Here is a 14473-nt window from a genome sequence, read left to right on the forward strand (position 1 = left end):
AATACAAATTCAAAGCAGAGCAACACGGACCTCTAAAAAGATAGAGGTAGGATCATGTGCCTAGGAATTTGAAGAGACATCTAGCATCTTCTGCTGCCCGGTCACACCCGCTGTGTGCTCTTTGTCGTGATAAACAATAAAATTTCTCGATGAAGCGTCAAAGGTTGTCATAAAAAGAACACACAATGATTAGCAATATTATTCTGAATAACCATACAAAAATACATTTATCGTTTCACCAATGCAATTTCAAGAGCTTAAACTTGTTCTCGAAATAGAAATAGTTATAAGTTTTGCCATTTCCTGCTTTAGAGTAGTGCAAAATTCAATTATTCTTATATAACACCATACAATATTTCGCTTCATCAAAAATGTATTAAAATAGAAAACATGATAAATGCAAAAGTTTAAAAAAGGAATATAATGAAAACAACGTATATGGGTTATCTTTGATAAGATATCCTTACGGTCATATAAATGCTAAAAGAAACTATTATTGTATAATACGAATTCAAACCTAAAGTTACACAGGAACATTCAACATAATAATCGTTTAGATCAGAATACCAAATAATATAAAAATGTATAACCTATCTGCAAATAACAAACAAAGTTTGAGTGAGGCTTGTCGATACATGTACGTATATTTCGCGAGTTCGCAATGGAAAGAACAAATGTTGGGCGCGAGTATATATATCGAATTTCAACTGACCAGCAGCCTTTGCATGTATCCAATCAAAATACATTATTTTAACCATGTGATACAAAACATTTATCACAAAATTTGCCAGAAAGCTTTATTAAATAATTACGTAAGAAATTATACAAATAGGAGCTGTCATGTTGTAAATTTTGTATTTACTACCACCCGATAAATTCAAAATTTACAACATGACACTACGTTGATTTGTGTAAATAGGACAATTGAAGAAAAAAAATGTTAAGTTGTTTCAATTTACCACAAACACAATCTGGAATGTCGACGAAATTTTGAGAATAAAGATAGGTATTTGGGTCATTATCAAAATATGCAGCCTTTTGTGTCAGTGTCAATGTAAAGGGGAAAAAATAATGTTCTGTGTAATATATACAGTACCATTGGATTTTATAAACTTAAACCTATATTGTTGAACAAATAAATCGACAATTTTACTGCTTAAAGTATAAAAAAAAATTATTTGTTATGAGATTTCAGTGAATTTATGTTGTCATTAAATTTTTCCAACGTCTTTAACCTACAATATCTTCAATAATATTGATGTTTTATTCCAAAAATCACCGTTTATTTTCAAAACAACATTCATATTTTAATTTCTGCTATGCTCCTTAACAAGTTCTCTTTTAAAAACAATGAATTTGATGAGATATATGCTTGTACAAAAAATTTTTGTCATTGGTGTTACAAGGCAAATTATATAAAAATATCTTAAAATACATCAAGTAAATAATATTGTACTACAGTTGGAATCCCCCAGATCATCATTCCCTGCTACTAAAAAGATAAATGTATCAGTGATGACATCATTGTGATAGAAATAATGACAGAAAATGTAAGTATGCTCCGAAAAATACAATGTAAACTGTGTCAATGGGATAACGTGCTATTTAAGGTTTTCTATTATGAAAGAACAAAAAAGTTTTTCACAAAAATGATGAATGTTTATCACATTATAACATAGGCTATGTAGCTTTGTGTAATATCTGTTCTCTTGGGTCATATTGCTACATTTACTATGGATACATCAGTGGTATAACGGTCAGTGGTGTAACCAAAAATTGTTGTTACACCACTGAAAAAACTGTTACACCACATGACATTATTTAATTATTTTACTTTTTCTTCCATTTCATTTATATTTTGAGCATTTTGAACGATTGTTATTAATCAATTTTACAAGTTAGACACTGTCACAATAAAGAAAGCTTGACTATTTATTTGCAATTGTGTTTTCTTAATCTGGAAAATGAGACCTGTTACACCATTGACATTATTTGAAACACCATTGACATTTTGTATGCTCTAATTATGTTTTACTCATTTTAATACTAGTACTTGATTAAAAGATAAAAGTAAAAACAAATTTATTCTAATAAAGAAATGAAATTATCAACATTTTATTTTTATTAAAAAAACAAACTTTATTAATGATTTATAGTGTATTATAAGATATGTTATTCCACTGACATTTCACATTCCCTATTATGTTATACTAAAATCTTTCAAATGCTTAAAGGTAACAAATGCTAGCTGAGCTTCAACAAACATATATAGACAAACAGAAAGTGTATATGCGTTGTATGCATTGATTTTGGAGAAAATTGGAGAAAATTCAATTTGATTGTCCAAAATGTATGATTGATATGAGCTGGTATAGTACTGACGATGTTGTTTGTGAGATTGATGAGGCAAAGAAAGTTCGAACTCGGTACAAGGTGGACAAAAGTGTGTGGATGCCAATAGTAAAAAATATAACATCAAAGAATGAGTGAATTCATGTAAAAAAAACATCTACATGCAATTTTCCGTTAGTGGTGTTACACTGATTATAAGTGGTGTAACAGTGTGTCTATCTTCAGATTATGAAAGAATGAGGCACGAAAACTTTTATTTAAGATCAAATTTATCACGTTTTAAATGCAATCAAAAATAGAAATTAGTTTATTTTACAAAGTTTAACCCGCTTATCTCTTATTTATTATCGCTAGGTCAGTGGTGTAACTTTTATGTCAGTGGTAAAACATAATAATCAGAGGTGTAACATGTACATTTTTCTCCAAATAAAATTAACTGACAATAATACATGTATATTTGAAAACACCAGTGCATTTATAGTAATGTCTTTTTTATGATCCATTGAAAGAAAAATCCAGTTGTGTTCTTTTTAATGCTCAAATTAAAAATTTGTTGAGTAACATCAAGACTTTATCTCAAATGTTATGTTGGTCACTATGTAAGTGTGTCAAATATTTTCTGTTTAAATGAATTTTGTTGATATAAACCTTATGTCCATCATTTTAAAAGAATTATTTTATTTAAGAATTTTTTCCTATACTATTTACCTGTTACACCACTGACAAAATGTTCACAGTTCATTAAATTACAGTCTAATTATCACCCAAATGGTAGATTCCAATGTTTGCAAATTTAAAGATGTTATACTTCATTGTTTGTTAAATGTGTTTTTTGCAATCAAAGTAATTTTTTCAGCAATAATTTTCTCATGTTTTTCATTTTTCAAAAGTCTGCATATTTTGATAATGACCCATTTAGGAAACTTTGTTCTAGTCTCAGTCTAGCATACAAGATTTGACATTTACGAGTACCATTATACAAGAGTGAAATATATAGATTATTACATGGCAATTTTAATATCGCATCCTATATTAGCCCAAGGTCGCAGTATATCAGCCCGAGAGCCGTCATGTTATGATTTTTATATCATACTAGACTTTAACCCATGCGTGCACGTGTTGACATTGCATATGATCTTCGGAAAATTATGAAATAGATAATCAAAAATACCGACTTTACATCCTAATTAGGTTGAAATTGCATTTAAGGTGCAAAAAAGGTCAAATTAAATTGGCCATAACTCAGAGGGATGAACACTGACCCCCATTATTTATGTATTTTTTTCTCTTTATTTTATCAAAATATTTAAATGATATACTTCTCAAGAAATTCTTGATACAAGAACATTGAGTATTGGGATACCTTAACAAATGGCTAAAATAACAAACCGAGTCGGTGCCGCTGAAAAGGTTGAACAATTTTGATAAAACATGTGCAGAGTTAAAAAATAATTTAGACGGTATGAGCAATGTGTTTGACGGAGTGAAAGAGAAAGTGGAGGAAATAAAATAAAATCACAGGCGCATAAAGAAGAAATAAATGAAATGAACGCAGAATTTAATTTAATAGATGCAAAGTCTACACGCTGCACATCTTTTAGAGATTCTGATATAGAAAAGCTAACAGAGAAAAACGTAGGACTGGCAGGCCAAATCATAAACTTAAAATGCAGATTCATGAAATGTAACTTAATTTTCTACGGTAATCACGATGTGTTCAAAGTCCAAAGACTTGGTAAGAGAAATAAAAAAGAAAAGCCAGACCAATTGTGACAAAGTTCATTTACCAAGATGACCTCGACTATGTCCTCGTGCGTGCAAATGAAATCAAAGTACTGAAGTACTGGCGGGAGTTGATTTTATCGATTATTATTTATTTTAAAATCAACGATATGTATTTTTGCATGCATTGCAAGTAAATTCCTATAAGTATTTGAATTACGCACATTTTTTATAATATGAATTCTCCTACAGGAAAAGCGTGAAAATCCAATATCAATCGTGTTGTGTAATATTCAAAGAATAAGTCCATCAAACTGCATGCGTATCAGTAATCGAAATAGTTATGAGAAATTGTATGGATCCAAGCAAAATTGAACTCTAGTCTCGTTCAACCAGACTCTCAGCTGTATCCATTTCTCTGCCTGTCGGAGATTTACGGAGACAGCTGAGCGCATGGTTAAACGATACTTTATTGAACTCTAGCGTAGGAATACATAAAAATGTAAGAATTCAAAAAATATCTAAATTGTTCGTACCATTTAAAATCTGAGTATTTACAAGGTATATATAAATTAGTTTCCTTGAAAAACAGAACTTAAACTCATTACATCGAATTTATTGATCAGAACTAAATGTTGTCAGCGATGTTGATTTGTGCTTAGGTCCAAACACTGTTTCACTTTCGGTTTGCCTGAGTAACTGCATAGGAGAGTTGATTAAAATCTACTCCCAAAAACGAAAGGTAAATCATACCGCATTCATGAATCGACAATTTCAAGAGGAAACTGAGCGAGCGAGGAAGAGTCTTTACCCAATCATGAAAGATCTGAAACTAAAAGCAGAAATTAAAATGAAGCTCATCCGAGACATTCTGTGAATGGTGATCCCTACTACCCGGAGGATGTAGTAGGGCACAGGGAACCACCGAGAGATGACGTACGTACTCCAAGCAGACCAAGGAACATGCCTCTCAAAAGGCGGCGGATCAACTCTACACCAGATTACAGATAGAAACTCGCTGGGGAGAGTGTAAAAATGATAATCCCCAGTGCTGTGACCTGAAGAATGTATTCATCAAATGTTTGTGGCAGTTTAAAGAATAATGGATAAAATCAATCATCCAGAATTCCAGGAACTTATTCAATAACATATTTTGTGCTTCCAAGAAACAAAAACTGATGACTTAGCTGAAATAAATTTGAAATTATAATTAAAAATCGAATTAATCATGCGAGAGAAATTCTGGAGGAATAATACTAGCATTTAGACAAACCTTAAGCGAATTCGTAGCTACTAGTACACATGCAACAGAATCCAAAACTGTATAATGGTTTGAAATTTGAAAAAGTTTACAAATTTCGATGAAATATTATTTGTTGGAATAGTGTATATTCCTCCAGAAAATTCTAAATATAGTTGTAGAGACATTTAGTATGATTGAACTAGAGACGCAGGAGTAGCCGGCAGATGATAAACATGTGATGTTAATTAACGGGTGACTTTAATGCTAGAACTGGAGCTGTAATCGATTTTTACGATATTGAAACGAAAGAAAAGACCAATTTAGTGAAATACTAGTATTTGAAACCATGGAAACCGAAACAATATTTACAAACAACGTGGACAAACTACAGAATATATATTAAAAAACTCCCAATAGAATTGTACAAAAATAAAAGCTGTTTATTGTAAATTGGCGTATCGATGACAAAACCGGTATTTAAAGGGACATGGTCACGATTTTAGTCAAAAATTATTTTTCCGATTTTAATATTTACAATGATTCAGAAAGTCGTTTTATAAACTATAAAGAAACCGAAATTTGACTGTCATTTGTTGAGTAATAAGCGAGTAACAGAGCTTGAAATTCTTCGCTCTGTAAACAAAGCCTTTGTTTACATTTTGAACGTAGAAGTAAAAATTCAAGTGTTAAACCTAAACGAATGTTTTAAATGTTAGACACTGTTTATCTATGCTTAAAATTAATAAAAAGATAGACAAATAAGCTGGAAAAAGATTTTTACTGTTATAATTGAACCTATGTAAACAAAATCAGGCACGAGCCTTGTTTACATGTTTAAGACTTGTGAGCCCTGTATCTTGCTTATTACTCTACGAATGACTCTCAAATTTTATTTGATCATTAGAAATGCATTTCTAAAGCATTGTAAATATTAAAAACATAAAAATAGAGTTTGACCAAAATCGTGACCATGCGCCTTTAACCGGAATACACACCTCTCTTGTGTAGTTGATTACTTTCTTTGTAATTACTCTATGTACAAATATGTGTCAAATATGCGAGTACGTGAACAAAGCAGCCCATTTTCTGACGTCCATACACCTATTGTATTGTACTTAGATAAACAAAAAATAGAAGCCACGATTTTTCAAAATCAAAGGGTTGATTGTGTTAAAAATTTAAATCATGGGATTCCTTCAAAGAACAACTGCATGTACGAAACTACAATGAATTGATAATGACCAATCATAGGGGCATCGTATGATCCACTCTACTCTCTGTGACATGGAGAGTAGAGTGGATACGATGCCCATGTGATTCAACCATGGCAGCCTGGCGCGCTCGCACGTTTTTTAAACCCTCGCCAAATATCACTCATACCGGTATATCACTAACATTGACAGATTGCTTACAGTTTATACTTTTGTTTAATCGGTTCATAAAATTCACTTCAATCTCCTAATTTTGGTCATAGTTTATTTACAACATCAAATAACTTGTATAACGAAAATTTGATAAATCGAAAACAATTGAATATAGATAATTTACGAAATAAAATGACAGAATAAAATAAAAGATATCACAGTTCAGAACAATTTCCAAGACTATATTTGGTTTTTTCTTTTACTTTCCCTGCAATGCCTTCTCACGCTTGATGATTTCTTCCACTCCGCGCCTCATTTCCTGAATAGCCTCAATTTCACTCAATCCCAGGCGGCGCTTGTTGGAAATATCATACACTCCTCCCACACTCTCCGTGTGCTCTCCGTGGATTCCTTATATAAGAAAAATATATATTCTATTTCTTAAAGAATACTGTATTTGTTCTTCTTCTTTATATGATAGGCGCGTAGACGCGGGGGAGGTGGAGGGCTGGCCCCTCCTCCCGTCTAAATCTTTTCTTTTTCTTATGTCTGGGAAAGTTAACCTATAACCCAGTTGGCCCCTCTACCTTTAAAGTGATGAAAACACGATGCTTTTAAGTGCCTGTATGAAAATTGTTTGTAATCATAGTTATACTCTGTCCCGAGTTTTTCCTTCCACCACTTTTTACTTAATATTTCAATAATAGTAAATACCTTTGTGCTCAAACTACGTTCATCCACTAATATGAAAAATGTCCAGATTATCTGTTTTGAAACGCCCCCTCTACCACTTCAGGTTTCAATACACATCCCAAAATTGAAAGTCTACCGAGATTTTGCATTGCATCAGCCATTAATAAGACCGGTTGCTAACGTTAAAAAATTGCGCGAGGTATCCCGAGTACTTCCGAATGGAGAAAAGATGTAAACATTTCCCATTATAAATCTCCGTAAGAAGATTGTTTTCGTTCCTGTGAAATTTTATGAGCGAAAAGGGATAATTGTTCAATGAAGATATCTTGGATATATTCCCTTCCAGCGATTCCAATTGTATTTCTTTCACAGGTATGTGTATTTTTATTAAAAACCATCAACAATTAATGGAAGCAATAATTTGGGACAGACTATAACATACAGAAAAGTATCAAAACAGCCTGATTAAAATCAAACCGTCTACTAGCCATTTTATTTAGTGGAAGATTTTATTTGTTCTTTTGATTCTTTTCGCCTTTACTTATGTCAATTTTTCATATTTATGTATGTACAATGTAATAGGGTCTCCTGTAAAATTCCCACTTCTATACTGTACTCTGTTTAATTTGTAAAATCTGCTGAGCTGCAAAGCTTAAAGAAATAAAGAATGAATGATTTTAAACAGACTGCTCAGGTGTCAAAATTACCTCTAGGCTGAAGGTTGAGTTTCTCGCAGAACTCCTTGAAGTCGGGTTCGGCCGCTAGTTTGGGGATTTTGATGTGGACACTTGCCCGGCAGGTGGTTCCTAGATTGGTGGGACAGAAGGTGAGGTAGCCAAGCTGATCGTGGTGGGCGAAGGTCAGCTTCTTCTCCATCTCCTGGATCGCCTGCAAATCAACAGATGGGGCATGCGTGCAGACAATCGTTTTTACCAAACATCAAATATGTTAAAATTCAAAATGTAAACATATTATCAAAGTAAAAACTTTTTTTTAAAAAAATACATGTATTAGTTAACATAAAAAGACTGAATATCCTCTTTAATATGTTACATGTAGTGTACATGTACATATGTATATAAACTAGTACTCTAAGCTCCCCTCTCTGTCAGTTCGTCCGTTCATCTCTCTCTCTCTCTCTCTCTCTCTCTCTCTCTCTCTCTCTCTCTCTCTCTCTCTCTCTCTCTCTCTCTCTCTGTGTTTACAAACATTGATAAGACGTTTCCAGACGGCGGCGAGGTCTCCCCCCTTCTGCATGGAGATCAGACGTAGATGGTCCTCCTCATTCACCCAGCACAGGAAGGTTTTGTTGTTGTTGAAAAAGATCCCTCTGCCAATGGGCCAATCGTTGTAGCCCCCTGCATCCTGTAAACACCTGTAATAATAGAAATGACTTTTAAAAATAATGGAAAAAATTCCGAGAAGATAAAAATAGAGTAATACTCATTTGCAAATCTTGCATTCAAAAGAAACAACTGTCTGTCATATTTTTTGGCACAAGAACCAACTATTAGTTTTAGTATTAGTTTACTAGTTTTTGGGCATGGTGTTTCGTTACGGCCACTTGTTCTCTAGCCTTAACGGCAAAGATGCAAATGTGTGAAGGCGAAAGTGTGGCGTTGCAAAGGCGAAAGAGCGAAGAAGAAACGCGAAGCGCAAAGATGCGAAGGCGTAGGAGCGATAGTAGTATTACATTAAAAGTTTTAAACTTAACTTTAACATTAAATTGTAATTAAAATCTTTGATTTAAAACTTTTCATGCAATTTTGCACGCTCGCCTTCGCCCCTTTTTTCCCTCGTTCTCTGTCTCGGTCGATTACATAAACAGGTATCTTACTCGCTCGAGTGAATGTTAGGACTGTCACTGACCAGTCTGCTTACCTTGAGGTCAAGGTCTAGTAAATGACAGGTGCCAACAGGTTTATAAAATTCAGAATATGAATTCTTTTAATGGTGCTTCGTAGCAATATCTTTGTTTGATAGGGTGTACCGGAGCTCAATTTGTAATAAACACAATTTCAATGAAACATGAAGGAAATAAGTAACAAATCTCGGAGTTTTGTCCAATTATGACTTATGAAATGTACATCTACCTAGAATGCTTACAGTCTCTTTAAAAACGGTATCTAACAAGCTCTTGGCCTTTAAAATAATGTCAAATTGAATATTTGTATCGGAATTCTTTTCCAATGATTTCAAATAGAATATCAAGATATTGTTTAATTTTCTACATAATTCCTTTACAACCGTTTATGACGGGAAAAAAGGTCCATCAAATGAATCATGACGTTATAATGGTTCTACAACTCAAAGGTCGCTCTGAAATCATTCACCACTGTATATAGATCTTGACATAATAAACACAAAATCATTTGAATTTCATTATACGACAAACTTTTTAGATTTTCTCAAACTTTTTTTTTTAATCCTTCAGACACCATTTTTATCGCTTAAATCATCTTCAACGGATAAAGAGCTCTAAACACATTAAAAAATTCGAACACGAAAGTTTGGAGTTGCAAAGGCGAAATAGCGACAGAACTGTCCTTCGTCTTCGTACCTTATCACTTTCCCATCTTTGCCCTAAAGGCGAAAGAGCGGAGCTGCGAGTGAGCCTTATGGTTTAAATACTAGTCCCTATTGAGAACTAAGCAGTTTTTTTAACCAAAAATTTGTCTATCTTTTACACGACTTCTCCTCGAAAAAGAAAAAGACAAATATTTTTTTCAGTCTCGACGAATCTCGCTGGGGTTATGTACAATGTACCTATCGTCATTCTTGAACATGAAGTGGTCATCAATGAGCTGCTGGTTCTCCTCGGGGGTCATGGTTTCCAGGGAGTAGTATTTCCCCTTCAGCTCTCCCTCCAAAGAATTCAAAGCATTAACAGAAATCTTCTCCATCTCTTTGCATTGCTATCAGGGAATAAAGAATTCACGTATGAAAAAATAAACTCATTTGTATTTCCTATAAATACATGTACGTGTGTGTAGTTTTTTTGAGTTTTTTCTTCTCATTTTCGCTTTATAACTCTTTTTGCAAATTATACAATATTTATTTATAAAACGTTCATTCTCATAAAAAATTTAAAAGCGATAGCAAATTTTAAATCTGAGAGCGGGATGGTATAAGCGTGACAACACAATTTCACAAGGACTCGACCCAATAGTTGGTTAATTGTTCTTGGATAACTCTAATATCCACCATAAAACATTAATTCATTCATTCATAATTTACATTTTCCATTGTCTTTGTAATAAACTACAAGTCAAATTTCGATTTTTTTTCTGCAGTTTTCAGTAATTTCATTTTGGCACATTACAATTGCCTATAATTAATGGGCGTGTTCAATAGTAATACGTAACTGTACAAGTACCTAGCCCTGCGCCGCGCATTAACTTGTAATAAACTATGTATCGTATAATGAAATTAGAACGGGCTGGCAGCAAATACAGAATTTGCAATAAGACAGTATTACACAAAATGCATTACTAAATTGATGTGTATATACCATATGACGTACACACTTGGAGCACAAGCGGTGACTGCATGATAAATAAATGGGAGTATCATTACAGTCTCTACATTTGTAAGAGAACATATCTGATAGGATTTGACCATGAGCCCCACCTAAAATCATCACCACACAAAATCAAAAAGCGGTTCCCTTAATTATCTATAAAAATTGTTATTTCCATTATAATACTTCGAATACCCTAAAAGTACGTTAATGCCCAATCTAATTCAAAATTAAAATTAAAACTGCCATACAGGCAGCGGATGGGAGTTCTAATTTTAATTAGACTGGTTAATGCCAAGATTTAAACTCATTCGGTCTTATGTTTCAGAGAGACCTCTTTTGCACAGCTTATCGATGATCACACTGACAAACTGACAGGGTTTTGTCTTGTTTCAAACATGGCAAGTATACTGTTTGATACAACACACCTAGCTTAATTAACTGACCTCGGCATTGACCACTGGTGGAAACCCATAGCTGGCGTGGCTACGCCCGACCCTGATCCGCGTAGAGACGATGAAATCTCCGCTCGGGTCAAGGTCGCCGAATCCGAGGTTGTTCAAATCGCCAAAGTCTGGTTGAGGGTGCTTGATCTTGGGCACTTTGTGGTAGTCCTGTATGACTGGGTGGAGCACCTCCTTAAACACGTCATAGGCCTCGGGGTCACTGGCGTAGATCCCACAGCCGCTGTCCAGGTTCTGGCAGCCTATATTTCAGTGAACGTAGAGTTTTCAAAAGTGCGTATGTTTCTGTATATAAGCATGTATGCATTGTCTTGTGTAAGGTGTAGAATCATACTTAACAGAATTGCATTGATAATTATCTGTATAAGCATTAAATAAGGCATATAGATATAGATATAGATATAGATATAGATATATATATATATATATATATATATATATATATATATATATATATATATATATATATATATATATATATATATATATATATATGCATTGTTTCGGGTATTGGTAAGTTATAATCTGTCAGCTGTCCTGAGATATCTAAGCAGTACAGTTTCATAAATCATTTGAAATTAATAAATACATCAGTGTTCAAACGACGTTTATTAAATAGTATGAAAATATCCCAAGATTTTTCTTTTGAAATGCCCCCTTTAGCTTGTCATGTTTCAATACACTGCTAATTGAAGTAAAAGTCTTGATTTTAAATTGCAAAAGAAATGAAAGTACCCGAACGTTAAAAATAATGTGCGATGTATTCTGACTGGCCAGTGGTTTTTTTACGAGAGAAAAATGATATAACAATGTGTCGATGAAGATATATTTGATATTTGATTTGTATGGAAACTGACAGGACTAAAATCTTCATGTCGCGTTTAACACATTGGTTGAGACCTACAACAACCGAAGAAATTTCATGGACTGCGCGAAATAGTCATCATGATCATGTCAGACTCGGATTCCCATAGACCAATTCACACTTTACAAAAGTTATGTCCCTTGGCCGCCATCTTTGGGGAAAAACCCATGCATTTCTCACAGTAGCCTTTGTAGTTTAGAGGGTTGTAACATCGTAATTTGACATTAGAAATCTGTTTCCGTTGTGAATTTAAAGTGCCCCAAGTTGGGGCAATCCACACATCGAAGGATTAAATTAAATTCCAAGAGATTTCGTCACAGGGCGCCCAGATTTTTGGTTGCATAAAGACGGGAAAAGTTGTTTTTTCCCTTTTGACCTTTGCGTTGACCCCGCAAAGGGGAACAACTTTTGCAAAGTGTGGATTGGACTATAGGAGACGATTTGGCTGTTTCTTTTATATCTAAGGTACTGGTATATATACATAAACAATGAATTTTGCTTTCTTTTCCGATCAATTTCTTAATTTTATAAAATGCATTTTTAAGAATCAAATAATGCAAACTTGAATAATTTAATATCGAATCAATCTACATGCGAGATGTCGAAAAATATTAATTTCATTAATTTGGCCTATCCAGAACAGGTCAGAGCAGCATTAAAATCTCCATGGTTTACATGTTGTTCTTCATAATGACATACCTGACTGAATACAATGGATGAGTGTTCCACCGAACTTTGTTTTCTTATCCTTGAGCTGCTGGTAAACCCCTGGGGTCAAATGTTTCTTCAGCAGAGACTTGCAGTCGGTTGCATTCTTCAGTTTGTTCCACAATTCCTCCAACGACATCTTCGAAATTGTTATGAGTTGAGATATACTATTTTTTCTATACGTCCTTAACAAAACCTTAAGATTTTACTGATATCGCGTAAAATAATTTTAACCTGGTTATTGTGTAATTTGCGTTTTTTAAAAAATATTTTAAATAAATTTTGTTAAATATTGAAAATGGGTCATGTTTGCAGTAGTGCTTTTAATATTGTTGGCAAAATCGTATACTAAGTGTGCTATTCTTTCCATTGCTAGCATCTTGTCTCAAAATGGCTTGTTCAGTGGCATTTCGTTAAAATTATTCATCAATATACGGTCATTTTTTAAGAGAGACCTCTTTATACAGTTCATCATACTGACAAACTGACAGGGTTTGTCTTGTTTCAAACATGACAAATAAACTGTTTGACACGACACACCTAGCTTTATTAACTGACCTCAGCATTGACCACTGGTGGAAACCCATAGCTGGCGTGGCTACTTCCGACCCTGACCCGCGTAGAGACGATGAAATCTCCGCTCGGGTCAAGGTCGCCAAATCCGAGGTTGTTAAAATCGCCAAAGTCTGGTTTTGAGTGCTTGATCTCTGACACTTTGTGGTAGTCCTTTATGACTGGGTGGAGCACCTCCTTAAAGGTCATATGAAACGATTTTTAACACTATGATTTTCTTTCATGAATATAAAGCTTGGTATAAACAAATGTTAAAATAAATAATGTAAGATTTTTTTGCCTTTGCATTACTGAGAAATAACCGTGAAAACTGAGCACCTGAAAAAATTCTTGCCCGCTTATCGTTCTTGATTTTGTGGATTTATGACGTCACAAAGACCCACCATGCATTAAAACTAGTGTAATTTTACAGTAGTTTATCGATTAAATTTTAGTAATTTTTGCATATATGAACGTGTCTTTCTTTTCAAATGAGATCATTTGATTTCGTAGTAGCCTACAGATGACTTAGTTTTAATTGGTCGTTAATGAATAAATCTAATATCAGCTTCTCACAAAAGTAAAATCATGATGAAGATCCCGTTCTGGAGTGGAAATTTAACGAAAGAAATGCTCAAACATTTACAGCTGATTAATGAATTATCCTTATCCTTTTGAAATAGAAACATCATTTTCTTCTTCGGTACGTATAATGATTGAGCTACATTTAAAGGGAATTAAAGCATTTAAATTGATTTGATTTATTTTGTCACATAAAAAAGTATATAAGGCAGGCCAATGAAAATGTTTGAGGCATTGTGTACATAGTTTGTATTTAAGAGCTGCTATAAAATGCCGCAAAATTATTCTTAAATTTTATTTCGAAATAATATAAATTTCTGACTTATTGATATATATACATGTAGCAATATCTTTAGAAAATACTTTGTGTACACGTGAATTAACGTTTTATTAAATTAGATCGCGGAA

General features: G+C 33.5%; 1 protein-coding gene across 1 annotated transcript; it reads right to left on the reverse strand.

Annotated features, from left to right (window-relative positions):
• Positions 1-6785: 6785 nt before the first annotated feature.
• LOC128185722 (arginine kinase-like) lies at positions 6786-13073 on the reverse strand. The gene is made up of 6 exons (XM_052855358.1): positions 12923-13073; positions 11341-11600; positions 10141-10289; positions 8584-8749; positions 8082-8262; positions 6786-7092 (listed from the first exon to the last, which is right to left on the reverse strand). Exons 1-6 carry the CDS (start codon positions 13068-13070, stop codon positions 6941-6943), a joined length of 1056 nt encoding a protein of 351 aa, XP_052711318.1. The 5' UTR covers positions 13071-13073; the 3' UTR covers positions 6786-6940.
• Between the last annotated feature and the right edge of the window lie 1400 nt (positions 13074-14473).

Source organism: Crassostrea angulata, chromosome 5 (assembly GCF_025612915.1).
Source record: "Crassostrea angulata isolate pt1a10 chromosome 5, ASM2561291v2, whole genome shotgun sequence".
Lineage (NCBI taxonomy): Eukaryota > Metazoa > Mollusca > Bivalvia > Ostreida > Ostreidae > Magallana > Magallana angulata.

Excerpts from the sequence above, each read along its gene's own strand:
- LOC128185722 (XM_052855358.1), bottom strand. The coding sequence starts at position 13,070 with ATGTCGTTGGAGGAATTGTGGAACAAACTGAAGAATGCAACCGACTGC. Across the intron at positions 11,601-12,922 it reads CATCCATTGTATTCAGTCAG|GCTGCCAGAACCTGGACAGC; the intron begins GTATGTCATTAT and ends ACTGAAATATAG. Across the intron at positions 10,290-11,340 it reads CACCAGTGGTCAATGCCGAG|CAATGCAAAGAGATGGAGAA; the intron begins GTCAGTTAATTA and ends ATTCCCTGATAG.